This window comes from Saccharomyces mikatae (genome assembly GCF_947241705.1).
Source record: "Saccharomyces mikatae IFO 1815 strain IFO1815 genome assembly, chromosome: 16".
NCBI lineage: Eukaryota > Fungi > Ascomycota > Saccharomycetes > Saccharomycetales > Saccharomycetaceae > Saccharomyces > Saccharomyces mikatae.
The window spans coordinates 256,839-282,617 of record NC_079271.1 but is presented as its reverse complement, the minus strand read 5'-3'; the positions used below and the strand labels follow the sequence as shown (position 1 = coordinate 282,617).

General features: G+C 38.2%; 10 protein-coding genes across 10 annotated transcripts; 3 read left to right on the top strand and 7 right to left on the bottom strand.

The window, feature by feature from the left end:
• Positions 1-117: 117 nt before the first annotated feature.
• On the bottom strand, positions 118-2,637 carry BRO1 (Bro1p; the record flags this gene model as incomplete). Its single annotated transcript, XM_056226168.1, has 1 exon — positions 118-2,637. The coding sequence occupies one exon, from the start codon at positions 2,635-2,637 to the stop codon at positions 118-120; it is 2,520 nt and encodes an 839-aa protein (XP_056079913.1).
• Positions 2,638-3,021: 384 nt separating this feature from the next.
• Positions 3,022-9,603, bottom strand: SEC16 (COPII coat assembly protein SEC16; the record flags this gene model as incomplete). Its single annotated transcript, XM_056226167.1, has 1 exon — positions 3,022-9,603. One exon carries the CDS (start codon positions 9,601-9,603, stop codon positions 3,022-3,024), a length of 6,582 nt encoding a protein of 2,193 aa, XP_056079912.1.
• A 614-nt stretch (positions 9,604-10,217) lies between these two features.
• ELP3 (Elongator subunit ELP3) lies at positions 10,218-11,891 on the top strand (the record flags this gene model as incomplete). The annotated part of the gene is made up of 1 exon (XM_056226166.1): positions 10,218-11,891. The coding sequence occupies one exon, from the start codon at positions 10,218-10,220 to the stop codon at positions 11,889-11,891; it is 1,674 nt and encodes a 557-aa protein (XP_056079911.1).
• Positions 11,892-12,197: 306 nt separating this feature from the next.
• Positions 12,198-13,151, bottom strand: YDC1 (alkaline dihydroceramidase; the record flags this gene model as incomplete). Its single annotated transcript, XM_056226165.1, has 1 exon — positions 12,198-13,151. The coding sequence occupies one exon, from the start codon at positions 13,149-13,151 to the stop codon at positions 12,198-12,200; it is 954 nt and encodes a 317-aa protein (XP_056079910.1).
• Positions 13,152-13,600: 449 nt separating this feature from the next.
• Positions 13,601-14,629, bottom strand: SMKI16G0910 (aldo-keto reductase superfamily protein; the record flags this gene model as incomplete). Its single annotated transcript, XM_056226163.1, has 1 exon — positions 13,601-14,629. One exon carries the CDS (start codon positions 14,627-14,629, stop codon positions 13,601-13,603), a length of 1,029 nt encoding a protein of 342 aa, XP_056079909.1.
• Positions 14,630-15,426: 797 nt separating this feature from the next.
• On the top strand, positions 15,427-17,394 carry RLM1 (Rlm1p; the record flags this gene model as incomplete). The annotated part of the gene is made up of 1 exon (XM_056226162.1): positions 15,427-17,394. One exon carries the CDS (start codon positions 15,427-15,429, stop codon positions 17,392-17,394), a length of 1,968 nt encoding a protein of 655 aa, XP_056079908.1.
• A 722-nt stretch (positions 17,395-18,116) lies between these two features.
• Positions 18,117-19,224, top strand: RPS6A (40S ribosomal protein eS6; the record flags this gene model as incomplete). Its single annotated transcript, XM_056226161.1, has 2 exons — positions 18,117-18,122; positions 18,520-19,224. The coding sequence occupies 2 exons, from the start codon at positions 18,117-18,119 to the stop codon at positions 19,222-19,224; spliced, it is 711 nt and encodes a 236-aa protein (XP_056079907.1).
• A 334-nt stretch (positions 19,225-19,558) lies between these two features.
• Positions 19,559-21,010, bottom strand: GLR1 (glutathione-disulfide reductase GLR1; the record flags this gene model as incomplete). Its single annotated transcript, XM_056226160.1, has 1 exon — positions 19,559-21,010. The coding sequence occupies one exon, from the start codon at positions 21,008-21,010 to the stop codon at positions 19,559-19,561; it is 1,452 nt and encodes a 483-aa protein (XP_056079906.1).
• A 317-nt stretch (positions 21,011-21,327) lies between these two features.
• On the bottom strand, positions 21,328-22,704 carry SSU1 (Ssu1p; the record flags this gene model as incomplete). The annotated part of the gene is made up of 1 exon (XM_056226159.1): positions 21,328-22,704. The coding sequence occupies one exon, from the start codon at positions 22,702-22,704 to the stop codon at positions 21,328-21,330; it is 1,377 nt and encodes a 458-aa protein (XP_056079905.1).
• Positions 22,705-23,535: 831 nt separating this feature from the next.
• On the bottom strand, positions 23,536-25,479 carry NOG1 (putative GTPase NOG1; the record flags this gene model as incomplete). The annotated part of the gene is made up of 1 exon (XM_056226158.1): positions 23,536-25,479. The coding sequence occupies one exon, from the start codon at positions 25,477-25,479 to the stop codon at positions 23,536-23,538; it is 1,944 nt and encodes a 647-aa protein (XP_056079904.1).
• Between the last annotated feature and the right edge of the window lie 300 nt (positions 25,480-25,779).

Below are 25,779 nucleotides of genomic sequence, written 5' to 3'. Positions count from 1 at the left end.
ATTTATATCTTTACAGAACGCCCTTTGACAAACTTAGTATATAGTTATCGTACTGAGTGAAAGGTGGAAAAAACATAATAGGACTAAGAAATAAGCCATATGCCTTTATATACAGGCTTAACTACTGTATTTGGAATACATATTTTCATCAAAAACAGAGGGCCTGTTATAAAAAGATGTTGGGTTCTCTTGCAATTCACGTTCTTCATTTTCAACCGCTTTCCGTCTCCTCAAATCGTAGAGCTCCTCTTGCGAATGTTTTGGTGGAATAGGAGGACCTGGCATAATAGGAACCGCAGAATATGATGAAGCTTCATAGGTTCTTGGTGGGACACTGGGCCCTTGGGAACTTACTCTAAGATTTTGAAAACGACTCTCTAAATCGAGACCTTGTCGAGATAAGGGCTGAAATACTGCACTCTTTTGGGGCAGTAATGGGGAAATTCCACTAGCAGATTCTTTCAGGTCAAGTGGAGGGAGGGGAGGTGGAGGAGAATTTGTTGAGGAGACGTCACTTTGCTTTGCTACCCTCACTCTTTCAGCCAAGTCTCTACTCATATCCAGAAGTGAATTATAAAATCCTATTCCTTTTGGCAAATCAGATGAAAAAATGCTAAATGCTTTGACAGCTTCCTGTAATCTATCAAAGAAAATCTTACGATCCTTTGAAAGTTGGTCTTCCCCAGAAGATTTGTCCTTGAAGTTTGAAAGATGAAAAATTTCATCTAGTTTAGCTTTGATTTCATTAATCATAGAAGATTGTTTATAGATTGTCGCTTCTATTCTTGTACTTAGGGGCTCAAACTTTTCTAATTCTGTCTCAAATAATTCTTTGAGTTCAACATCCGATTTTCCCTTATTGATGATTATTAATTTTGTGATATCATCACTATTGATTTTGTCCCTCAATTCCGACAAATTTCTCGAACGTTCCTCCTTCAATGTTCCCAAATCGTCCGCATATCCCCTCACCTGTTTCAACAAGTCTAAAATTTTATCATTTTTAGTGTCATCAATATCCAGTAAGCTAGGCTGTGGAAGTAAATTGCGATTGAATTCGTCAAACTTTTTCCATATTTCTCCATTGTCACATACTAGCTTTATCTCTGTAATATGAGGTTTAACGCATGCAAATAATTTTTCATCTGAGTTCGAAGCTGCCACTAGAGAAGATTTCAGTTTCGTGACGTTTTCCTTTTGATCATCAGGTAAGGCAGAAAGGATATCCAAAATCTGTTTTCTTTTAGATACAATTTTGTTCATTTGTTCTTCTATATTCCTGAATTCATTTGTTTGTATAAACTTGCACCATGCCTGAATTTGGTCCCTCATTAATTGTCCTTGTGCATCCGTATTTGAAGAAATATTTCCGTTGCCAAATTGTTTTTCCAGATCACTTAAGAGTCTTGGCAGATTTGTAAATTCAATGAAGGATGAGTATTCCAAGTTTGCTGTCTCAGTTTCTTCAACCTCTTTTCTCAATAACGTGGCTTTTTCTTCCGAGTAAATGCTTTCCTTTTCATAGACATCTAGAGGAATAATGCCTTTGTACATAGTGTCACATTTGTTGGCAACAATATCCATGTACGGCTCTAATATTTTCTCCCATGTTGGAGGTTTGATGGCATCGAGAGCTTTGATAGAATCGATCTGTACAACTGCTGGTATATTTTCATGATATATATAATCGTTATCCTTGATCAATTCTTTCTGTTTTTTCTCTAAGGTTTCTTTAAATCCATCAAAGTCTATAAATTCTAACAACCACGTTTTGAATGGAAAGGATGAAATCAATTGTTGCAAAGAAAAATCGAGAAAAGCAATTGCTTCGCCAATACTGTTTACTTCTTCCAGGTGTAAACCATGATAATAAGCGCTCAGCGATTTATAAAAGTACAGTTTACAAGATATGGTTGCTTTCCATTTGGGTTCACCATAAACGATCAAGTCACTATCTTTATCTTTCATAAAATCGTGACATTTCTGATAAAGGTTACAGGTAGTTCTAGAAAGTTTACTGATCAATGTATATTGCTTGGATGATACTTGTTCGTTCAGTATTTTTAAAAGAAATAGTTCTTGAGCTTCTGCATGGCAAATATTGGCCAAAAATCTAGTGTTCTCAGATTGAAGATCAATAGAAGGTGAGTTCAAAAAGTTTTCTGACAGAAATTCAAAACAGGAAAAAGCTTTTGTCAAATTCGTGATTGAGTTTTTATAGTTATCATTGATATTCTCCCCAGCTATTTGAGTATAGATTACGGCAATATTGAACAAAGTACAAGACTTTTCAAATGCCAAAGTATGTTGTGTGTACTTCAACCCTTTTTGCGCAGAAGAATATTCTGCATCATACCAAGTGAAGTCCATTTTCAATCTTGATCCTTTGCTACCCAGGCGAAGGTAAAGATGCTCCAAAAATGAGTAATACTTTAGGTTTTGTTCTGACAATGAAGAGGGTGCAAGCTCTCCATTTGCATTGTTCCTCAAATGATCAAGATCTGAAGTTGTTTTCTCATCATAAAATGTTCTCCACTGTGAAGAGCCGTATGTTTTTTTAAGATATGAAGAGAGGCCTTTTTTCCAGTCCAACTTCTCAGTGTCTTTCAGCTTTAAGTCAAATAGATAAGGTTTCATGAGTATAACCAGTAGGTATTGCCACCAAGTTGGCGATCCAAATTCAAAGGTTTTTCTCGATAGCCCCTTTAGCACTCACTTCTTCGAAATAATACTCAAGTCTAGTTTCTCTTTCTCGATTATCGTGACCCGGCCTTTCCTCAAGCAATGGTTAAAAAAAGAGATAAAGTAAACATAGATCATAAACCAAATCAAAGTTTAATATCGCTTCTTTTTATATTTCCTATTACGACAGGACATAAACCAAATATATGGTTATCATCATGTCTTTCTATTATCATTGTTTTTCATAACCTTTTGTTGCGGTCTATATAAGTGTATAATATACATCAAGAAAAGGAAGACGTAGAAAATTCTATAAGAACGTGATTATATTGGTTATAATCACTGTATATTATCCATTACGTTAATGTAGCCTCTCGTCATTTTCTTTTTCCTTCTCGTGCTTGCTGGTTTGGGCCCTCCTGCCAAATTCAATAAGTCATCTAAACCGTTAGCCTTTTTACCGGTCAGATTTACACCAGAAATATTTGGTGTAGGGGAAGATGGTGGAGGAGAATTCTCTAAATTGAGCCCTGCAGAAGGTGATGACTTAATTGGCAAAGGTTCACCAGTGATTGGGTTATTTGGGACAACTGTGGTAGAATTTATTGGAGGTAGAGAATTATTGATGGGCCCTGAACGAGGCTTTGTCTTTGGTCCACCGTCTTTACGTTTAACGATTGGGGGAGGTGGTGGCGCTGAGCTTTCAACAATTTTTTGTTTTTCCTCTTCTGTTGCATTCTTATTTACCCAACGTTTCAACTTTTCGTCATAGTATAGTGTATTCTTATGGCCTAACTTGGCTTTATATACTTTTTTGTCACCGGTATCTTTCTTCAACCAACCAAACCAACCATTAGATTTGTCATCAATATCCTTGTTACCAGATTTTGATTCCTTCTTTGTATCCTCATCCTTCCTTCTTTCTTGCTTCCTGCTCTTCCCCTCATCAGCAGACATAACATCTTCATCGGATTCTTCCTCGATAACATCATTGTATTTTCCTGCATCAGATTCTAACGGTTTGAAAGCCCTGTACTGATTGGTTGAAGCCTTTCTAATAGTAGGTTCAAACGTGTCTTTCTCGACAACTTCCGCTTTCTTCATTGGATTGAATCTATTTTCTAAAGCATTACTATTGCTATGTGATTGGGCCATTGGTTCGAAAGTGCTTTCATTTGTTTTATTGGATAAAGGAGAGTAAGGTGACGGGCTGGACGTTTGAACATGAGGAGTTCCCGCAAATATAGTAGGTGGCGCTTCTAGAATAGTTGGTACATCGCCATTTGCACTCGCAGCAGCAGTTTGAGGCATATACGGTGAATAATGCATTTTGTTGGCGGTAGTACTTTTTGGTTTCTGGGTTAGTATGTGTTGCTCAATAGGTGTAGCTACAGTAGCTTGAATATTTACTGAAATATTTTGTTCCTGAGAAATTGGTTTACTTTTCAATGATATATCTTGCTTCTGGGACATTTGTTTATCTTCTGCTAAGGCATTTTCTGCAGATGGTAAATATGTCGATGGTACTGGTTTTGAAACATTACTTTTCTTTTCAGCAGGTGGTTCGTTTTTCAGTGATACGCCATCTGCTGATGGTAGATATGCAGATGATACTGATTTTGGAACACATTGTGGCTGCTCCTCGCCACTTTTTTCATTTTCATTCACAGAAAGATTTTTTTCTATTTTCGATGCATCTGCATTCCGGACACCATCATCAGATTCAAGTATTAGTTGACCTTCATCAACTACATCTTGGTTAAGACTTACTGGGAAGGTAGCCTGGTTGTTGATCTGTATGGGACTGGTGCTCTTTTCATCATCAAGGCCTGATGCTTCAATATCCATTGTTTCACCTGTAACCTCTGCGAAGTCTTTTAATGTATTTTGGTCTGTATTGTTATTGCATTCTGGTATGTGAAACTCTTGTTCGGGCGTGCTCTCTTGGGGATGTTTGTTGCTAGAAACATCGTATCGTTTCTCATGATCTGGTGGAACGATAGGATCGATAGGCAAAGCTTCCACACTTGGTGAATACATGAGTGATCCTTGTGAGGAGTTTGTTTTCATAAATCCTCCAACTTTAGGAGGAGGGAGAAAATCAGATCCTGTAGATATGATGGACTCCCTTCTAACTAAATCGGGACTAGACATGTAATTAGAAGGCATTCTTCCGAATTTAGGCGGAGCTGTAAAGTCAGCAAATAGAGATGGTGCATTTGAGTTTGATTTTTCCATTGGGATGCTATAGTTTTGTCCAGACTGAGGAGCATGAGGCGTAGGTTTTTTGTCTAGTTTTTGCTGACTCTTTGAAGTCATCTCGCTTGCATGTTGATCTGTTCTAACCCTTCTCAAAGAAGTCATTTGAGGATCAACGGTGGCGTACTGTGTATTCTGAATACGCTGAGGAGACCCTTGTAAACTATCACCAACCCTATGAGTATACGGTAAACTTGCTTCAGCCAAGTTTTTGGACACATGAGAAGGCTTTGAATGCAGCACACTGTTTATTGGTGCGTTGTGAGTGTTATGCAAAAGAGCTGTCGTGTCTACATAGCTCTGCGAAGTGACTTGAGCTTGGAAAGGTGTAAATGTTTGAGTAAGGTCTACGGTTGATGAATTGGCAGAAGATCCTGGCGTGAATCCATCAAAAACTTTCTTCTTTTCATTTTTTTTACTGAGTGCATCAACATCATCCCCACCAATATACTTATTGAAGGATTTATCTAGCTGACCCCAAACGCTGCTTAGTTTAGGTTTTGCAAGCCACCCTGTATTGGACTCGGAAAGTCTAGTAACCACCTCACTTAATTCGCGAGTCAGGTTTATCGTTAAAGCGTTTTTTCTGGGCAGTTTTCTAATTGAGGAGCCAAGGTAATCGGTATACTTTGTAGCTAGATTTGTCAAACCCTGCTCCTGTAAAAGAGACGCATGAAATACTTTTTGTGGCAAAATAGATGGAAATACTTTGAATTTAGAGTCACATGAGAAAATATACTCGTAGATTTCACCCCATAAAACGCCTTCAAAGGTATTTACGTTTCCAATACTTTCAAATATAACATCTGAATCTGCCATTACTGGCTCATTAGAAAGTGGTACATTGCCGATGATAAACAATGTACTGGCTGCCACTGTTAAACCCTTTTTGGTGAGAAAGATACCAAACTCTATCAAAAATTCGAGTACAACAGGTGGTATAGATAGTGGTTCCTCAACATTTTCTGGGATATTAATGAGAACAGCTGCAACGATGCTCTTCCAATTTGTCAGTGCCCATTGACTAGCCTCTTCATTGGAATAGAAATTCTTTAAAGTCATTTTGGAGTTACCAACGAATACTTGAAAGATAAGGAAGAGAAAATTCGCCAATACCTTTTGATCGTTTGGTCCCGCCGTAAACTCTTCGTATAAATATTCTTGGATTACCTCTGACCATTTGTCCTTACCCATCAAACTTCCAATCAATAACGCGATGGCATAATCCCTTCTGCCCAAAGCCAAACGAAGAGCTTCATCGTGATTTCCCGTTTGCAAGAATGCCAAAATTCTCATTTGGCAGTTTATATCCAGTCTATAGGCATTTGGGATTATTTCAGTGTTTGGGAAAGGTTGGGATAAATACATCAAAAGCTCATCAGAATTGTATAATAGCTTTGAAATATTTTCCCAACTAATTTTATCCGAAAGTTTCATTTCTAATAGTTTCCATATAGTCATATCAGCAGATGAATCATTTGCGGATATTGCCTTGATTGTTGTTTCCATCCATTTGATTAAATCTTTTTTCTTTAATTTGGCACTACTCAAAGGACCCGGGAAGCTTTTTAGCATATCGTTTGGTTTGATTATCTGATCAACTGACACCACCCTAATATCCTGTACAAGGTTAGATGAAATCATGTAATGCGATTGATCAGGGATGGATGGAACCGTATATACAACCTTATTAGAAGAACTCCAATGGAAGATTGGAAACTGACGATTTAGTAAAGCCCCGTTGTCTAGTTGCATAGAGTGTTTTTTCCGTTGCAATGGTGCAACGCTATTGGCACTTTGTTGCGAAACACTTTCTGGAAAAATGTTCCCAGATAGTGGTGCATTTGCAAGGGGGAGAGAATTTGCAGGTACTACGTTGATTGCACGGGGTTGTAAGTTTGTAGAATTTTGTACGGGCATTAAAGGTAAAACATCTACAGGTGCTTGAATGTTCATATGAGGTTGAATACTTGCTGCAATTTGACCACTAGGTACCATAGGCGCTACATAGGAATTTCGAAGCTGGGTTTGAAAGTTTGAATGTGCAGCCGTAGGAGGAACAGGTTGTGAGGCTTGTGGTACTTGATAAGACTGTTGGTTATTGGGTGCATATCTAGATGCATGTTCATTCTGGTTTGGTGTATACGAACTAATAGAGCTTGTATGGCCTCTATGGGTCTTAACGAAATTGTGATTATTTACGACTGGAGCAGCAAGATTCTGTGAAATTGACGGATACTGTCCCTGTTGTACCGTGGGTGAAATTGGTGCATACTTGTTTGCTGTTGGCAAATTTATAGTGGGATGTCCATATGGTGAAACCGGAGACTGCCCATTATTAATACCATATTGTGTTGGACGTCTAGCACCAAAAGATGTTGTACTTCCTACGGAGGCATTGCTGATTCCTCTTGCACGGATTGGAGGAGCAGAAGAATTTGTATCTAATTGTAAGGTTGGTGGCGGTATGTTTGCATTTAATAAAGGTATACCTTGTTGAATAGAAGACTGTTGTGGTTGCTGAATTTTATATGGATTGGGAAAAGCGTAATTAAGAGGTGTCTGCGAGACAGTTGAGTTAGTTCTGGAAGGCCGGGACATCTGTGCCCCCAATGGGACAACAGGTGGTCTATTTGAATTGCTAGATCCTTTTCTGCTCTGCGGAATTGGTTTTTCCAAAGAACTGAAAGAGTTCCCTGAACCAAATCTTTGGGTTGGGACAGCAACTGGCTTTGCGTGTCCCTTCTTAGAACTTTCAGAAATAATTTCTAATGGGAAATCATAAGCATCTGATTTTTTCTTCTCCTCATTGATTTTAATAATAGAATTACTGTCCTTAATAACGGGAGGCTTAGGACCCACCGTACTTGGCACATTAACCTGTTGACTAGCCACATTTGATGCATTCTTAGCCAAACCGTGGAACTGCTGTGGTGTAACAATCCCAGCAGTATTAGTGAATTGAGCTTGTTCTTGATGCATTCTTGTCTTATGTTCGACTACAGGTTCATACCTCGAGGCCTTCTTTTCTTCAACTGGTTTTGAACTCAAAATCTCTGTAGTATTAGTATCAATGGTTGCTTCTTCTTCCTCAGAAGATGCCAAAAAGCTGTCATCATCCAAAAGATCGTCGTCGTCCTCTAAAAATGAAAATTTCTGCTCAGCAACTTTCTCAGTACTTGTTTGTGTACTGTTTTTGGTGTTTCCCGATGAGGTTTGGTCCTCAGAAATTTCCCAAGGAAGCTTTTCATTGTTTTCATCAGCAGCAAACAGATCTTCATCGCTTTTTTTACTTTCACTTGTTACATCAGCATTTTTGCCACCGGATTCCCAGGGTAAGGCTTCGCCTAATTCTTCGCTATCCTGTGCAAACAAACTATCAGTTTCATCTTGAATATCATTACCGGTTTCTAGAATACCAACTTCAGCAGATGATGGCGATTTGATGTCCTTTTTCTCTGTAAAGTTTTCAGTCTCGATATTCTTCCCAGCATGACCGTCAATTTCCTGTTTGTTGTGTTCTTGAGAGATTTCTTCTAGGTTCTCTTCAGAACTTGACTTCCGGTCGGCACTAACCATAGAACTGTCGAAATTGTTTGCATTTTCTTTTCCTGTATAAAATTCATTACTTTGTTCTAGTTCTGCTGCTAGCTCTTCAGATTCGTCTATGCTCTCGTTAAAAAGTGGTCTTTCTGCATCTTCCTCCCATGGAAGTTTTTGATTACTGTTGTCATCTTGAAAAAGTTTAGAAGCATCATCATCGGAGCATTTCATTACATTTACGGATGCCTCCGTATCAGATACATATAAGTCGTTAGTATTTTCTTTGTGAGCCATGTTTTGCATTCTCTCTTCAGTTGGTTCTTGTGTTTCCATTTTCAATGGCGCACTTTCTTTCCTTGAATGTTCTTGGGAAGACGCATTACCTAAATTTAAATTTATATTCTTATCATTGTAATGGCAGCCGTCACTTTTGTCATCATCCGTTGTACCTAAGGAGATGTTGTAACTTGATGCATCATCAGAAGGTAATTCCGGAGAAAGGAGACTGCCACTGGAAGAGAGAGGATGGTTATTGTGAGAATTGGTACCATCATTTGATGATATTATTACACTGTCATAATTTCCACACTCTTTATCACTGGAAACATCCTCGTTAACAGCGAATATAGCAGCAGCTTTTCGGGCATTTTCGTTATTATCGTTGGGTTCCACAGTGATTGCATTGGGTGATGGTTCACTAGAAGGAATATCAGAGGCAGTTTTACCGTCTTCTTGAGATCCATTTAATTTTGTTTGGAGGCTAAAGGAGTTATTTTCAATCATTAAGTTTTTCGAAAAATCGCTTCTGTCCGCCACGATATCATGTTGGCTAGATTCGTTACAAAGTTCGTTATGAAACTCTTGAGTATCAGGTGCTTGTAGTTGTATGTCATTACCTGAAGAGATGTTGGTAGATGATGAGACGGGGAGAGCGTCGGACTCTGGAGTGATATCAGATTCTGTTCTACTCAACGAGTTATTGTTGAAACTGATGCTAATCGTACTTTCTGGCGATTCAAGTGGTTGTTCATTGTGACTGGCGGCTTTTTCGGCAGCTTTCTTTTGTCTTTGCCTTAGCTTCTTCTTTTGATTTTTTCTTTTCTTGGCTTCAGATGTCATTCTTAACACGTTATTTAATGAAAGCTATACAAAATGGTAAGCACAACGTTTTCCCTGATTACGATCAGTTAGTTACCACTAAGGAAAAGGAACGTCGTTAACGATTGCTCTCAAGTTCTTGAACAGGAGAAACTGCAAATATCGAACAACAACAAAAAAACCTGGGCACTCTTCTTATTAACACCCTCCGTATATGTTTCTTCTGCTCGTAAGTTTACAATGAAAAATGCCACTTGTACCGTCGCTTGACATTCGAAACCATAGATCAGATTGACGTTATCACTTATAACGGTGTGAAAATATTCCATAATGAAGTATACATAGGTGCGATAGCAAGCAAAGGTGCAAAACTCCAGAGAAGACAACTTCGATCTCGAATGAATGTCAGGTCTTCAAAACTATTGTTGCGCTCGTCGTGTTTATCTGTCTGATGATTCTATAATTTTTCAATCTTTTCCTCTTTCTCTATTAACTGTTACTGGCTTTTTCATGAAAAAAAAACGGTCAGAAAAATTGAAAAATAGTTAGCTCATCTCAAACAACTAAGTGTGAGGATTCAAGTGAATATAAGATACTTAAAAAAATAAAGTACTATCTTAGAACAGTCTGAGAAGATGGCTCGTCATGGAAAGGGTCCGAAAACCAATAAGAAGAAGTTAGCTCCTGAAAAGGAAAGATTCATACAATGTTGTGCTGATATTACACTAGAGTTAACAGATTCCTTGACCTCAGGAACAACGAGAGAGATTAATTTGAATGGCTTGATTACTAAATACTCAAAAAAATACAAACTAAAACAACAACCAAGGTTAACCGATATTATTAATTCTATACCAGATCAATATAAAAAATACTTATTGCCTAAATTGAAGGCTAAGCCAGTTAGAACAGCGTCAGGTATTGCAGTTGTAGCTGTTATGTGTAAGCCACATCGTTGTCCCCACATCGCGTACACAGGTAATATTTGCGTTTATTGCCCGGGAGGTCCAGATTCGGATTTCGAATATTCTACGCAATCTTATACAGGCTATGAACCAACTTCAATGAGGGCCATCAGAGCTCGTTATGATCCTTATGAACAAGCGCGTGGTAGAGTAGAACAACTAAAACAGTTAGGTCATTCTATTGATAAAGTGGAGTATGTTCTTATGGGAGGTACATTTATGTCATTACCAAAAGAATATCGTGAAGAATTCATTGTCAAATTGCACAATGCACTTTCTGGGTTCAACGGTAATAATATCGATGAAGCTATCCTTTATTCGCAACAAAGTTTAACAAAATGTGTTGGTATAACTATTGAAACTAGACCTGATTATTGTACGCAAACACATTTAGATGACATGTTAAAATATGGATGTACCAGACTGGAAATTGGTGTTCAGTCTTTGTATGAAGACGTTGCTCGTGATACTAATAGAGGGCACACTGTTAGATCTGTTTGTGAAACTTTTGCTGTGTCTAAAGATGCTGGTTATAAAGTTGTTTCTCACATGATGCCAGATTTACCAAATGTTGGAATGGAGAGAGATATTGAGCAGTTTAAAGAGTACTTTGAGAATCCAGACTTCAGAACCGATGGGTTGAAAATTTATCCAACACTAGTGATCAGAGGTACAGGTCTATATGAACTTTGGAAAACGGGAAGGTATAAGTCGTACAGTGCCAACGCTTTAGTGGATTTAGTTGCCAGAATTCTCGCATTAGTACCCCCATGGACCAGAATATACCGTGTGCAAAGAGATATTCCGATGCCTCTAGTTACTTCAGGTGTCGATAACGGCAATTTGAGAGAACTGGCATTAGCTAGAATGAAGGATTTGGGTACAACTTGTAGAGATGTTCGTACTAGGGAAGTAGGTATACAGGAAGTGCATCATAAAGTTCAACCAGACCAAGTAGAACTAATTAGAAGAGATTACTACGCAAATGGTGGTTGGGAAACCTTTTTATCATACGAAGATCCAAAAAAAGATATACTAATTGGTTTGCTTAGATTAAGAAAAGCTTCCAAGAAATATACTTATAGGAAAGAGTTCACCGCTCAACGTACTTCAATTGTTAGAGAACTGCATGTTTATGGTTCTGTGGTCCCCCTTCACTCAAGAGACCCACGTAAGTTCCAGCATCAAGGGTTTGGGACCCTATTAATGGAAGAAGCAGAAAGGATTTCTAAAGAAGAGCATGGTTCAGAGAAAATCTCCGTTATTTCTGGTGTTGGTGTAAGAAACTACTATGGTAAGTTGGGCTATGAACTAGATGGTCCGTACATGTCGAAGAAAATTTAAGAGCAGGTGAAGCTTTTACCTGCCATTGCCCTAAGTTCCAGGCCATTGTTGAATATTATTTAAGTATGTATGTATTTATACTGGAAGCAAACATTCCGTATGTTTTCCGAAAGAAAAGTATCTCCGGTGAGAGAAACATAAACTTTGATCAGTTCAATCAATGAATAAAAAAGAAGAGACAAAATAGGGCAACAAAGTTAATCACGTAACTATATACAAATATACACAATGGACTAATTGCACGTGCACAATCTTATATACATATAGACACACATACGTATACATAAATTTTTTCAAGATCATTTCTTAGTTGTTCTTTTTGGATTCGTTATCTGCTTGTGCATTTACAGTTGGTCCCAGATACTCCATAGAATAAGAGGTACCAATCGGTAAACCCTTTCTCACCAACTCAGGGAAGAACCTCCATCTCCATATGAATATAAAGTCATCCGGATTTCCATGAGTTAAAATCCTTAAATATTGCAAATAAACGACAAAGATGTAGACACCAGTACCGGTCAAAAGATGCCACCAAGCATGCAGCTCCAGAAACACACCCATTGGTAAAGCCAAATATGTTCTTCTGATATAGATCCAGAAAGAACACAAGTGAATGTCTAATTGCCAACAAATGAACCCAATAGCAAAGGGCACCATGCCCATAACCATAGTAATGAAAAGATTCTTCTTTGCAACTGGGTCATGGACATGGTTATACGTTAGCCATCCAGACAGAAACACCACCATAAGGGTCAAAATACCATAAAGAACCTGGAAAATCGCAGGTTTTTGCACGACAACGTAAATCCAGGTCAATGCAGTGACTATACCACACATGATAAAGGAAATAACCATTTGAATTCTAAATGAGCTTTCCTTTCTTTTCTTCTCATCCCTAATCAAGATTTCTTGAGTTTCTGCAAAAATACTCCACGAAGGAATGATAGTTGCATAAAGCATTGGCAATTCGTCCAATAGTTGGTAACGGTATTGTAAAGTCATATGAAATAGCCACGAACCAATACCAACTAACGAAAAACCCATTCCTATCAATACGTATCTTGTTTCCAATTTATTGCGCCAAGCGCTGTATGTAGAATAGAAGGCAGTCATTAAGAATATACTGTTAGTTATAGTATTTGACCATTCTGCAATATAGGGGGATACAACATAATTTTCCTCACACCAGTCGATCAGAGAGGTAGGTTTGCCCCAATAACCTTCAATTGGAGCATCTGGGTAAGGCCAGCTGAATAGCATGTGTTTTTTCTTTTTTTGTTCTGAAGTTCACCAGCTTATGTGATATATCTATTTGCTAGAATTCTTGAACTAGAAAATGGTGGGCAGTGTAGATAAATCAGATAGTTATGTCTTACTTGTTTCACTACTAACAAATATACAATATAGAAATAGGCAATAGAAAGAAATCGAGCGAGATAGAAAAGGCACACCTGTCATTATAGCACTATAAAAAGGAACTGATAGTTAAGTTACTTTCAGGAAATCTAATCCCCTGATTCTGCAAGTTGGCGCACGCTATCGGTCATATTATGCCACTTCCCGGGAACGAGGGATTTAAAAAAGGGACAAAACATATTATGAGCCGGATGGCTAATATTGCTGGCACAGATCGCTCAGTGGATAATTTTAACAATGATTCATATTATTTAGTCTACTACCTATATATGAACTTCTTAAAAATTTCTTCTTTAACGTCTTTGACTCTTGGGTCTATAGGGCTCTTCAAGGTACTCGATTTCCTTCTCTGTTAGAGTAATTTGTAGTGCAGCAATTACTTCGTCCACTCTTGATGTAGAGTTCAGGCCCACGATGGGGTGACAACCCTTGTGTAGAACCCAAGCAACGGAGATCATGGCCATCGACACATTTTTGTCCTTTGACAATTTTTCTACACGGTTGATAATTTCCATTTGGTCTTCTTCAAGAGAATCCAATTGTAATGATTTAAAAGTTGGATCACTCTTAATCCTGTCTGTGTTCTGGCCTAGAGGACGTGTTAAGATACCTCTTGCATTAGGAGACCATGGAAGTAGACCAATATTGTGTCTTTTGGCAAAAGGAATTAATTCGCGTTCATCCTCACGATTAAGTAAGTTGTAGTAAGACTGCGAAGAAATGAACTGAAACCAGCCGTACTTGTCTGCTATGAACTGCAATTCTGCGAATTCAGTTGCCAGCATGCTCGAGGCCCCAATGTATCTGACATGGCCAGCCTCTACAACGTCATTCAACGCTTTCATAATCTCTTTCATTGGCGTATCCTGATCTAATCTATGGATTTGCAAAAGATCTATGTAAGTGCCCAATCTTTCCACAGAGTTCTTCACACCAGCAATTATATGCTTTCTGGATAATCCTCTTTGGTTGGTTAGATCCAATTCTTGGACTTCATTCATGGTGAAATTGTGATGCAATTCAAGCGTTTCATCGACAGGCAAGAATATTTTGGTCATAATGACTACTGTTTCCCTCTTGATGTTGTAAAGCTCCAGGAATTCCTTAATTATTCTCTCACTCAACCCATTAGAATAGAAATCCGCCGTATCAAAAGTACGCAGACCGTTATCGTAACAGTGTTTCAAGATCTTAAAAATCCGAGCCTTGTCTTCAATGACCCAGTCCGCCCATTTCTTGGAACCGTATGACATACATCCTATCACTATTGGTGATATTTTGAGGCCCGAATTGCCCAGTCTTACCTGCTTGGCTAAAACCATCTTTCTCACTCGAGTTCGTTCTTAATAAAAATCAGGTCACAGATTACCAAGCCGTTTTGATATACACTTTATTATCTTGTCTTATATACTAAAGCGTAACTGACGCAAGGCTATATAAACTTCATTTTCCGCAAGAACAATCGCATAACACAGTATACGATAAGAAGCACCTATTTTCCACTCCGTTCACTGCACAAACCGCATTTTTTTATCGAAGCGAAGCAACGCCCTCGAAGAGCGTGATTTAAGAGGGTTATCGCTTATTAAATGTAGAAATTGCTCTCATGGAGGCAATGATCACAACAGCAATGGCACAGCTGCCAATCTATCGTATACTAATACTCACCTCTTCTTATCATCTTTGAGCTCTCTCGACGGCGCCGCGCTGTAATCGCCGGGTAATGAGTGCCAAGCCTTGAAAGAGAAAGAAAATTTACTTTGAGATTACAGATAAAAATAAAATGGAAGAGATGGAAAGCTAATTATAGAAACAGCTGATCTTTCTTTGAAGTAAAACCAGTCAAAGACGAGTCAAAAGAAAGTAACCAAGAGCCGAGCCTTTTCTGAACTATTCAGGAAGCTGATTTTAACATAAATCTACCTATTGTTCCTAACAAACTCTTTGACTTACTAAAAGCAATTGAAAGCTAAACTAGTAAGATTATTATTTTTTTCAAGGTTTCTATTACGTTGTGTGGTTGATATCTCCGGAACAAACAAAGGCTGAAGCGTGGAAAAAAAACTTAAATATTTAAGTGCGCAACATCATATACTATAGGACTACTTATATATACTGAATGGGTAGACGGAAAATCGAAATTCAGAGAATTTCTGACGATAGAAATAGAGCTGTTACGTTTATAAAACGTAAAGCGGGTCTTTTTAAGAAAGCCCATGAATTATCTGTTCTTTGCCAGGTAGACATAGCGGTCATTATACTGGGATCCAATAATACATTTTATGAGTTTTCTTCTGTGGATACAAACGATTTAATTGACCATTACCAGAATGACAAAAACTTACTTCACGAGACGAAAGACCCCTCCGATTATGGAGACTTCCACAAAAGTGCATCTGTGAACATAAACCAAGAACTACTGAGAACATCAACAACGAATAAAGCTTCTACATCGAACCCTACGGTAATGAACCATATAGAAAATAATGATGAGAACAGTGATAAGGAACCAGACAATCAAGTCAATTTCGAAAGAGATACAAATATGAGCATAAATAAAAAAACTTTTAATAGAGAAATATCGACTACGCAGTTGAAACTGTTATCTCCGACGGCACTCATTTCAAAAATAGATGGTAATAATCATAGTAAAAATCACCATGAGAATGCATTGCCACCCCTACAGCGCTTGAAAAGACTGAAACCGGATCCTTTACAAATGAAAAATAGAATTTTGCAACAACATCAACAGCAGCAGCAGCAGCAGCAGCAGAATATACCGAGACCATACCATAGCAACATGTACAATCTCAACCAACCTTCATCTAGTTCATCTTCTCCCTCCACTGTAGATTTTCCAAAATTGCCAGGTTTTCAGGGCTCCTCATTTAGTGCTCGTCCTCCGCCCATCTCTGTTTCACCAAATAAATTTAGTAAGCCGTTCAGTAGTGCAACTTCCAGAACTCCAAAGCAGGAACTGAAGCTTGACAACAGTAATAGTAATAGCAATGACAACAGTACTCACATTCAGTCATCACCTAATTCTTTAGGAGACTCCATTCAACAAACTGTTAAAGCCAGAAGGAAATTGTCCGCGAGACCAGTGCTTCGTGTGAGAATCCCTAACAACAATTTTACAAGTAATTCTGCCATTCCAAGTGAACCCTCCTCTGCCTCATCCACATCAGCAAACGGGAATAGTATGGGATCTTCTCAGATCATTAATGAAAATAAAACAAGTCGATCTGGCAAAGTTTCCCCCCTATCGGCCTCTGGCTCAGGTTCCATGACTCTTCAAAAGGGCAATAATGGTAGAGTGGTGATAAAATTGCCAAATACGAACTCATCTAACAGTCCCAATAACAATAGCAGCAATCAGCATCATCCATATTCATTCGGAAATGGCTCTTCTCCTCTGTTTTCAGCGACACAGCCGTATATTGCCACCCCTTTGCAACCATCAAATATTCCTGGCGGACCTTTTCAACAAAATGCATCATCTTTTCTAGCTCAAAGACAAGCTCAACAGTACCAACAAATGTCCTTTAAAAAGCAGACCCAGACTGTACCACTAACCTCAACTTTCACGGGGCGTCCTCCAACTTTTTCCGGCCCTGAGACTAGCAATGGCCCTCCCACTGGTTCACTACCATCAAAGTTCGTTCATGATTTAATGAGTAATTCTCCAAATGTTTCGTCAATTTCAATGTTCCCAGACTGGGCAGTGGGGCCTGGCAGCGCCAAAGCCGGAAATACAACCGCCACTGGTGCCTTTCCTCCCGGACAACCAGCCCCAAACAATAACAATAATAACAACAACAGCAGCAACAAAAGTAGCAACAGCAATAACAATTATTACAATAACAATGAAGATAGATCTGTAAATGGACCGGCTATTTTGGAACATGCCAATAACGGTGACACGAATAACCACCCCAACTCGAACACATATGATGCTGCTGCTGCCGCATATAATGGGAATACTGGGTTAACTCCCTACATTAATACTGCTCAAACACCACTGGGTACGAAATTCTTCAATTTTTCAACTGACATCTCAGGAGAGAAGAACTCAAGCAAAATTTGAACGAACTCATTGATTTGCACTAATATCACAAGCATAAGAAATTTCTTTTTACAAAATAATCACTTTCCTTCCCTTTTCATTTACTTAAGTATTGATACACATATTTACGTAATAAGCGCCCAAGAAGAAGAAAATATCTAAAAACGTTTATTGCATTGGCAGTTATTTTTTTTACACTGTCCACTGGCCATATTTGTCTCTTGGTGTTAGTAAGTATCGACATAAAACAGCGAAAGATAAAAAAGTAGGTTCTTCTTTATGTTATACATCCGTACATTCACTACCCTTTGTTGGACCCATACATTGTATTGTTTTTGCAACAGTTTGTGGAAATGAATTCTGCGCGAAGTATTTACCGATATTCGGACATATCAAATAAAAAACAGCTTACGGGATCATCGTCGGAAGTCGTATTGGACACCAGCGGATGCGTAGGCAGGGAGCTGCTTGGAACTCTCCCTAGCCCCCCCGGTCAGTGGCGCCGTTCCAAGTCCATCTTTCATTTCCAGCTGGAAAGTGTCTCCCCTTGCAGGCGTCGGAGGAATGCCACTAACTAGCTGTCTCCTAGGTGAGTCCAGTATCTACGTCTAGGAACCTCAAGATATTGCAATTTTCTTGAAATTTCATGTATAGTATTAGCAAATGTAGTTGTCAATAGTAGTTAATAGTTTTTTATTTTTGCTTAAGGTTACTGACAAAAGAGTGAAGACAGACTATACATCATGAAGGTATGATTTATAATGACACCATGACGGATCAATAGAGAAACTTTATTTGTGGAATAATAATACGAAACGGAAAAGAAATATAACGAAAATTGAACATCTTAAGGTCTTATTGCGACCAGTATTTATGCAAATAAGCAGTGTAGAAAGACTACAATACGCCAATTGATTCTTTAAGCAACATCGTTCTTGAACAAAGAGCACAACTACGGATCTGGGTTATCGCAAATCATCAAACTGAAAAGCTCATATCCCCCAAACCAGAAATAGTTCCATGGGAAATAGGTTAACCCGGTAGCTGCTTATTTATTATCCAGCATGACAAAGTTTCACTTATCCATCATTCATTTTTCAATGGTTTACTAACATAATTCTAAATATTCTGTTGAAATTAATATAGTTGAACATTTCTTACCCAGTTAACGGGTCTCAAAAGACCTTCGAAATTGATGATGAGCACCGTATCCGTGTTTTCTTTGACAAGAGAATTGGTCAAGAAGTCGATGGTGAAGCTGTTGGCGACGAATTCAAGGGTTACGTCTTCAAGATTTCCGGTGGTAACGACAAACAAGGTTTCCCAATGAAACAAGGTGTTTTGTTGCCAACTAGAATCAAGTTGCTACTAACCAAGAACGTTTCTTGTTACAGACCAAGACGTGACGGTGAAAGAAAGAGAAAGTCCGTCAGAGGTGCCATTGTTGGCCCAGATTTGGCTGTTTTGGCTTTGGTCATTATCAAGAAGGGTGAGCAAGAATTGGAAGGTCTAACTGACACCACTGTTCCAAAGAGATTGGGTCCAAAGAGAGCTAACAACATTAGAAAGTTCTTCGGTTTGTCCAAGGAAGATGACGTTCGTGATTTCGTTATCAGAAGAGAAGTTACCAAGGGTGAAAAGACTTACACCAAGGCTCCAAAGATCCAAAGATTGGTCACTCCTCAAAGATTGCAAAGAAAGAGACACCAAAGAGCTTTGAAGGTCAGAAATGCTCAAGCTCAAAGAGAAGCTGCTGCTGAATACGCTCAATTGTTGGCTAAGAGATTGTCTGAAAGAAAAGCTGAAAAGGCTGAAATCAGAAAGAGAAGAGCTTCTTCTTTGAAGGCTTAAATTTAGAAAGCAGTGAAAATTAGAACCTTGTTCAAAAACTTCTTTCTTATTCTGTATTTTGTGTATTTCTAAGCTTAAAATCAAATAACTCTATTTTTTATATAGTAAACAAAAAGAAAAATAATCATATGTATTGTAAAAGGGAGTTGAAATGAATTATGAGCAAGCTCGTTCATCACGTCGCGGAATGTTATTAAACATCACTTTTAGAAAGACACCTCTTGAAATAGAAGCGATAGATTTGACACGTGCTTCGATAAGCTATATAGGATTATTTACAAGTGTATGAAAGTTCTATATAGCAGCACCAGATCGATTGTCCAATTTAATTGTCTCATCTCATAGTAACCAATTCTTCCGCGCTAGTAGGATGAATAGCAACACAATTATCGAAATCAGCCTTGGTAGCACCCATCTTTATAGCAACACCAAACCCTTGCAAGATTTCTGCAGAGGAATCACCCACAATATGCAGCCCGACAATCTTTTCATCTGGTCCCGCACAAACAATTTTATATCTTGTAGGTGATTTTTCACTCAACATAGCGTAATACATGGCGGTAAATTTAGAATTGTAGACTTTTATATTCTCCTTACCGTACTTTTCAATAGCTTCCTTTTCAGATATACCAATGGAGCCTGCTTCTGGATGTGAGAAAATTACACTGGGAACATTTTTATAATCAAGTTTATCGTTGCGGAATTTCTCTGGACCAAACAATCTATTAGACAGTTTTCTACCTGCTGCAATAGCAACAGGTGTCAATTCAACTTTACCCACAACATCGCCTAAGGAATAAATGTTAGGAATATTGGTATTTTGATATTCATCAGCAATAATCTGATCGTGAGAGTTAAGCTTAATACCTACATTTTCTGAACCCATACCTAAATGGGATTTACGTCCAATTGTCCAAATCAATTCGTCAACATCGTCAATAGACTTTGAGTCATTCATATGTATTTTTAATTTGTTGGTTACTTCATTTTTTTCCACTTTGACAATTTTGGACAGTTTATGAACGTGGATACCTTCGTTCACGTAATGGTCAGTAATAGTATTCTGAATACATTCATCGAATTTTCTCAAGACAGTTTCGCCTCTAATAACTAGATGCGTTTCGGACCCTAGCCCATTAAAAACACCTGCTAACTCAATACCGATATAACCAGCACCAACAACAACTATTTTCTTGGGTTGTTTTTCTAATCTGAAAAACCCATCTGAATCCGTACCTAAATCGAAACCGGGAATGTTTTCAGGGAAAATTGCCTTACCACCAGTAGCAACTAGAATGTGATCAGCCGAATAAACTTCAGTGGTATTGTCCCTTTTTTGCACTTCGACCTTACCATCCTTATTAAACCTAGCCCACCCGAATACAACATCCACTTTCTCTTTGTCTAAATTCTTTTGATATATACCATTTAGTCTATGAACATACGCATCCCTTTTTTGCTTGAATTCGGGCCAATTAAAAGTCAAATGCTCCTTATCTAATGGAAGATCCTGGTATAATCCATACTCCTTTGCATGGGAAACTCTGGTAGCCAGGTCAGAAGCATACCACATGACCTTCTTGGGGACACAACCAACGTTAACACAGGTGCCACCTAGGGCCTTGGCTTCAATCAACAAAGTCTTAGCACCATAGGATGCAGCTCTTCTTGCGGAGGCAACACCTCCTGAGCCACCCCCGATGACGAGATAATCATAGTGCTTAATATTCATAGACATAGTTCTTATCTGAAAAGTTTTGAATGATTGTTTGGTTCTAGAAAGCATAAAGTTTTGTAAACCAATAAGTATGCGTGGTTGAAAAAAAATATAACTAATTGTTGAGAAGCATCTAAGAAGATTCAGAGATGTTTCTCATTCTTTTTTAGACTCATTTCAACACTAGATTCCAAATGAAAAAAAGCTCCGAAATCCTCGAAAAATTAACAAGGGTGGCGCTTACTAATTGACATCAAAAATATCAGGCACTATGACAACCACCACAAAAGGGTAAAACAACAGATACTGATTAAACGAATGAAGTTGTTTAGCGAAACTGTTATGTGAAAATGCTTGATGATTATGTACATATAAAGATCAGAGTTTTAAGCCAAACGCGTAAAATCTAGAGCCGAATTCGATTCTTCCACACTTTCAGTACTATTATATGGAGAGGTGAACGTCTTCTCCGTACCTGCTTCTGAGAATAGTGAGGATTTATGGGCAGCATGAAGTGCTTTTTTTGTGTACTCATACAATGTACACGAAAGACATAAAATTGTCCAACAAACGCAAATACCGCCATATATCGTAGCTAGGACTCTGAATGCGTATAGTGGAACGTACTGATTATATTGCACATACAACTCCTCATTCCCCAAAGACATAGTTCCCATCGGAAAAGTCATCCCCCAAAATCCTTTATGGAAGGTGTAAACTCTTCTTACCTTTCCCGTCTCATTTTCAGTTTCTCTTTCATTGTAATACGATAGAATCGATACAATGGAAATGACAGTAAAAAAATAGCCCATAGCAAGCAATGCCATAGCAGAAATCATACCCAGAACTTTGAAGCACCATGGGACCACAATAGTCAATATTTCCTCTTCTCTAGTAATGTTATCTGTTGGGTAATATTTGCCTACATATTCTTTTATATTGTCACTAAGTAACAAAACCCCAAAACTTCCCTGACCCATTGGTCCCAAGAGCAGGAACAAGGTAAAAACCTGCGTCATCGGGGGGATCTTATTAATATAAAGACTCCAGAAGTATATTGTAATCAGTATGAAAACGAAGATAATGGCATGTAGCCAAGTCAAAGCACATATGATCAATGTTATGAGCTGAATGTTTCTATTAAAAGTAATGCCGAATATTTCTGACATCGTGAATGTTCCACAACTCGAAGCGACGACGACCAGAGGAATAATATCTAACAGTAATATACTCTTCATGTTCTCAGATGCCATTCTGATATTATATGAAGGGTAATTTCCAATTCCTTCCAAAGAATAGTAGTCATGCCAGATAAGGAATGAGATACCCCAGGCAGTTACCAAACAAACTGCGAGATCATACCACCATAGGACGTAAACAAATATCATTAAGTTCCTGGAAGCCATAGGACTACTCTTAGTATACTCTTTCGATAGTGTGGCTAAAAAATTTATAATTGTGACTAGGCCCATGGGATAAGTACCCCAGAATAAGTTGTGCTTCATATTCCTAAAAAAATCATTAAAATACTCTCTGAAACTTTTCTCCTTAATATAGACAATCAAATGTAAGAGTTGTAATGCCTGTACAGCAATAAAAATAAGACATGTGATAGCAAACATGATATATGAGCATATTCTTAGCCATCTTGCGGGATAGGGGAAACTATATAGAATATTTGCTGAAATGCCGACACCCATGACCATAACAAACATGAAGGGATCGAATTGCCTTGTGGCAGCGAACATCCAACTAGCAACCATATTCTATTGTGAGAGTTCACTTTGGCACTGTAATATGACTTTGAGTTCCTTGTGCTTTTTTAGCTTAATCACTAATCGTTATTAAAGGACAACAAATATAGCTTATATATTCTCTATATGGGAAGAACTTATGCAGTCAGTATCATATGTTTTGAGTGCAACAAGACAAGGACTATATGCTGATTGACTATTCTATTGAACCTCTGTTAAATACTTCAATTAAGATCTAGGCCTAAAATAAGCAAAGAAGTCAAATACAACCCCAATGTGCCAAACACGCAGATGAGATTTCATCCATTTTCAGGTTTTCGCTTACAAACACGGCACAAGGAAAAAAAAAATGATAGTTTGCAGAATTCCATCAATTAATTGATGGGAGACAGCGCTTTTGTTGCCTTATACGATGCTCTTTAATAGCAAAAAAACAGTTTCTTACCTTCCATCCGCATAGGATATACAGTAGTTTATATGTTGAGTCATTGGTAAGTAGAAATGTGACTGCGGGCCTCCCCCTTTCTTACTCTTGATTATTCGTATTTGTCCAGTAATATACCGGAAATGCTACATATACTATGTATGTGTAATGGTGTGACTTGATGGATAACTTAAATTGGTTCTTTATTATTATACAGAGTTAGATAAGATTTAAAAAGGGAAAAGAGAGAATTTGAGAAAGAAGGAAAAAGAAACCACTAATAGTGAAAAAGAAAATCAGATTTAAATGATAATCCTGCCAGCCCAAAAAGATTAGAATGTCGTGTATGTACATTCACATTCATATTCATATGTTTTTTAAAGTACATGCAAAAGAAAGAATAAGAAGTAGAGAAATCAACGGAAATCAGTTTTACCGACACCACGCTTACCACTGAATAGATGCTTTGATAAGGAAACAGCATTATGTCTATCAGATTCACCTTGCTTTGCATGTCTGTTCCTTTCTCTTCTTTCCATCTTGGCCATTCTATCGGCCTTTGATCTCATAGAACCATCTGCAACACCATCCAACAGTCTATCTGTCTGTCTCAACTTGACACCGTTGTCGGTGGACGCTGTCAAAGCATCCTGATCACCAAACACAACATCAGAGCCCCTTTCAACATAACGGTTTTTACGAGCGGCACGCTTTTGTTTATCTTGTAAGGTTGACATATCATGACCCAGAGTAGACATGTGTTCTTCCATTTTACCAAAAGACTTAGTTAGTTTAGAACGTGGCATAATGGCTTTGTTCTTTAATGACTTCCTATTTCTTGCCTCGGCAATCATCGTCTTTTGCCTATTTCTAATCCATGAAGCCTTCTCCTTAATGTCATCCACCTCTGATGCTTCGAAACCATCGTAGATCTCTTCTTCATCATCAGAATTGTAGAACCCTTCATTTTCCAATTTGTCTTCTTCTTCTTCTAGAGCCTGCAACTTGGCAGCGATTTCAGGGTCCAAGAAATCATAGACGTTCTTACCATCCAAGATTTCTGGCATGATATCATTCTTCCATTCATCATCATCTAATAGATATTTGTCCTTCAAGTTAACATTGAAAACACCAGCACCACCATTCTCAGCTTCAATATCCCTGGCCAACTTTCTCCTGTTTGGATCTTCAGGATCGTATTTTTTCAAGTTCTTAACAGATTCAGGAATAAATGGTGCTCTCTTAATATCATCTCTTGCTTGAGGTTGAGCGACATGAATCTTGTTCAAAACATTGTTGATTCTTGATTGCGATTTTAGTTTATTCTCAATTCTGGAGGCTAATAGTTTTTCACATGCCTTGTTTCTAACTTCCATAACATTTTCTTCCAATTGACATGAAGAAGTCATAATCTCAACACCTGGAACCTCCTTAACGGATTCCAATAATTGTGCGCGTTCTTCGTCTAAGTCCTCTGGTCTGATAATATCGGTTTTGTTAATAACGACCATGACAGACTTGTTAGCGAATAGAGGTTTAATAGAGTGGAATAATTTCACTTGAGCTTCAATAGTGAAACCACATTGTTCGGAAAGATCCATGAAATACAAAACACAAGAACGTAAATGGGCAATCGCATAGATCGATTGCATTTCAATGTTGTTCATTTCTTCAGTGGGTCTATCTAAGATACCAGGGGTATCAATTGCTTGAAATCTCAAATATTTATAGTCAAAATGACCGACGTACAAGCTCTTGGTTGTGAAAGCATATGGTTGAACATCGACGTCTGATTTGGTGATGCATCTCAAAAATGAGGATTTACCAACATTTGGGTAACCACAGATTAGCAGGGTTCTGGTATTTGGGTCAATAGATGGCAATCTACCTATGTGTTGTCTAACTTGTTCCAAATAGGCCAATGGGTCCTTTAATTTCTTAACTATAGTGGCCATTCTACCCAAAGCGGCCCTTTTCAATTGCTTACATTGAAACAGCGATTGACCGAATTTCAGCAATCTAACATAATCTCTGGCAACTTGTTCGACAAGAGATTTAGCACGAGAAATGGCAGCTAGCGATATTTTATAGTGATTCTTCTCATATAAGGTGTCCATCAAATCCCTATGGAAAGGATGCACGTCATTAATGTTGGGGAAACCTTTTAAGATGTCTTCAAATTTTTCCACAAAACCTTCACCTGTGTACTTCACTTTACGCATGTAGAATGCTCTGATTCTCGTAATCTTGAAACCAGGCCTGATCACAGTTGGTGTCTTTCTCTGGGTTCTGTTCAAGACAATGTCCAACAAGTCATTTGCTGGAGCGACGGTAGGAATATCCTTCCATGAAAGTTGCATCTTCGGTATAGAGGAGAGATGTGTTTGTTTTTGGAGGGTACACTTCTTTTGCTAGAAATACTACAACTCTTCAACTAGAAACTATTCTTTATATTGATTTAGATGAGGTAGTATAAGAGTGAAAAATTTTCTTTGCGATGAGCTGCGGAAAAAACTTTTCCTTCTTTCTCAGTTGGAAAAAAGAAAGAAGAGGGAGATCGTGTACGACGGTATAAACGTGTCGTTTTCCCAATATTGGCATACATATCAAGAAGGAGAAGAGTGGGCTTTTGCCAGTTGCAGTTGAATACTACATGGCAA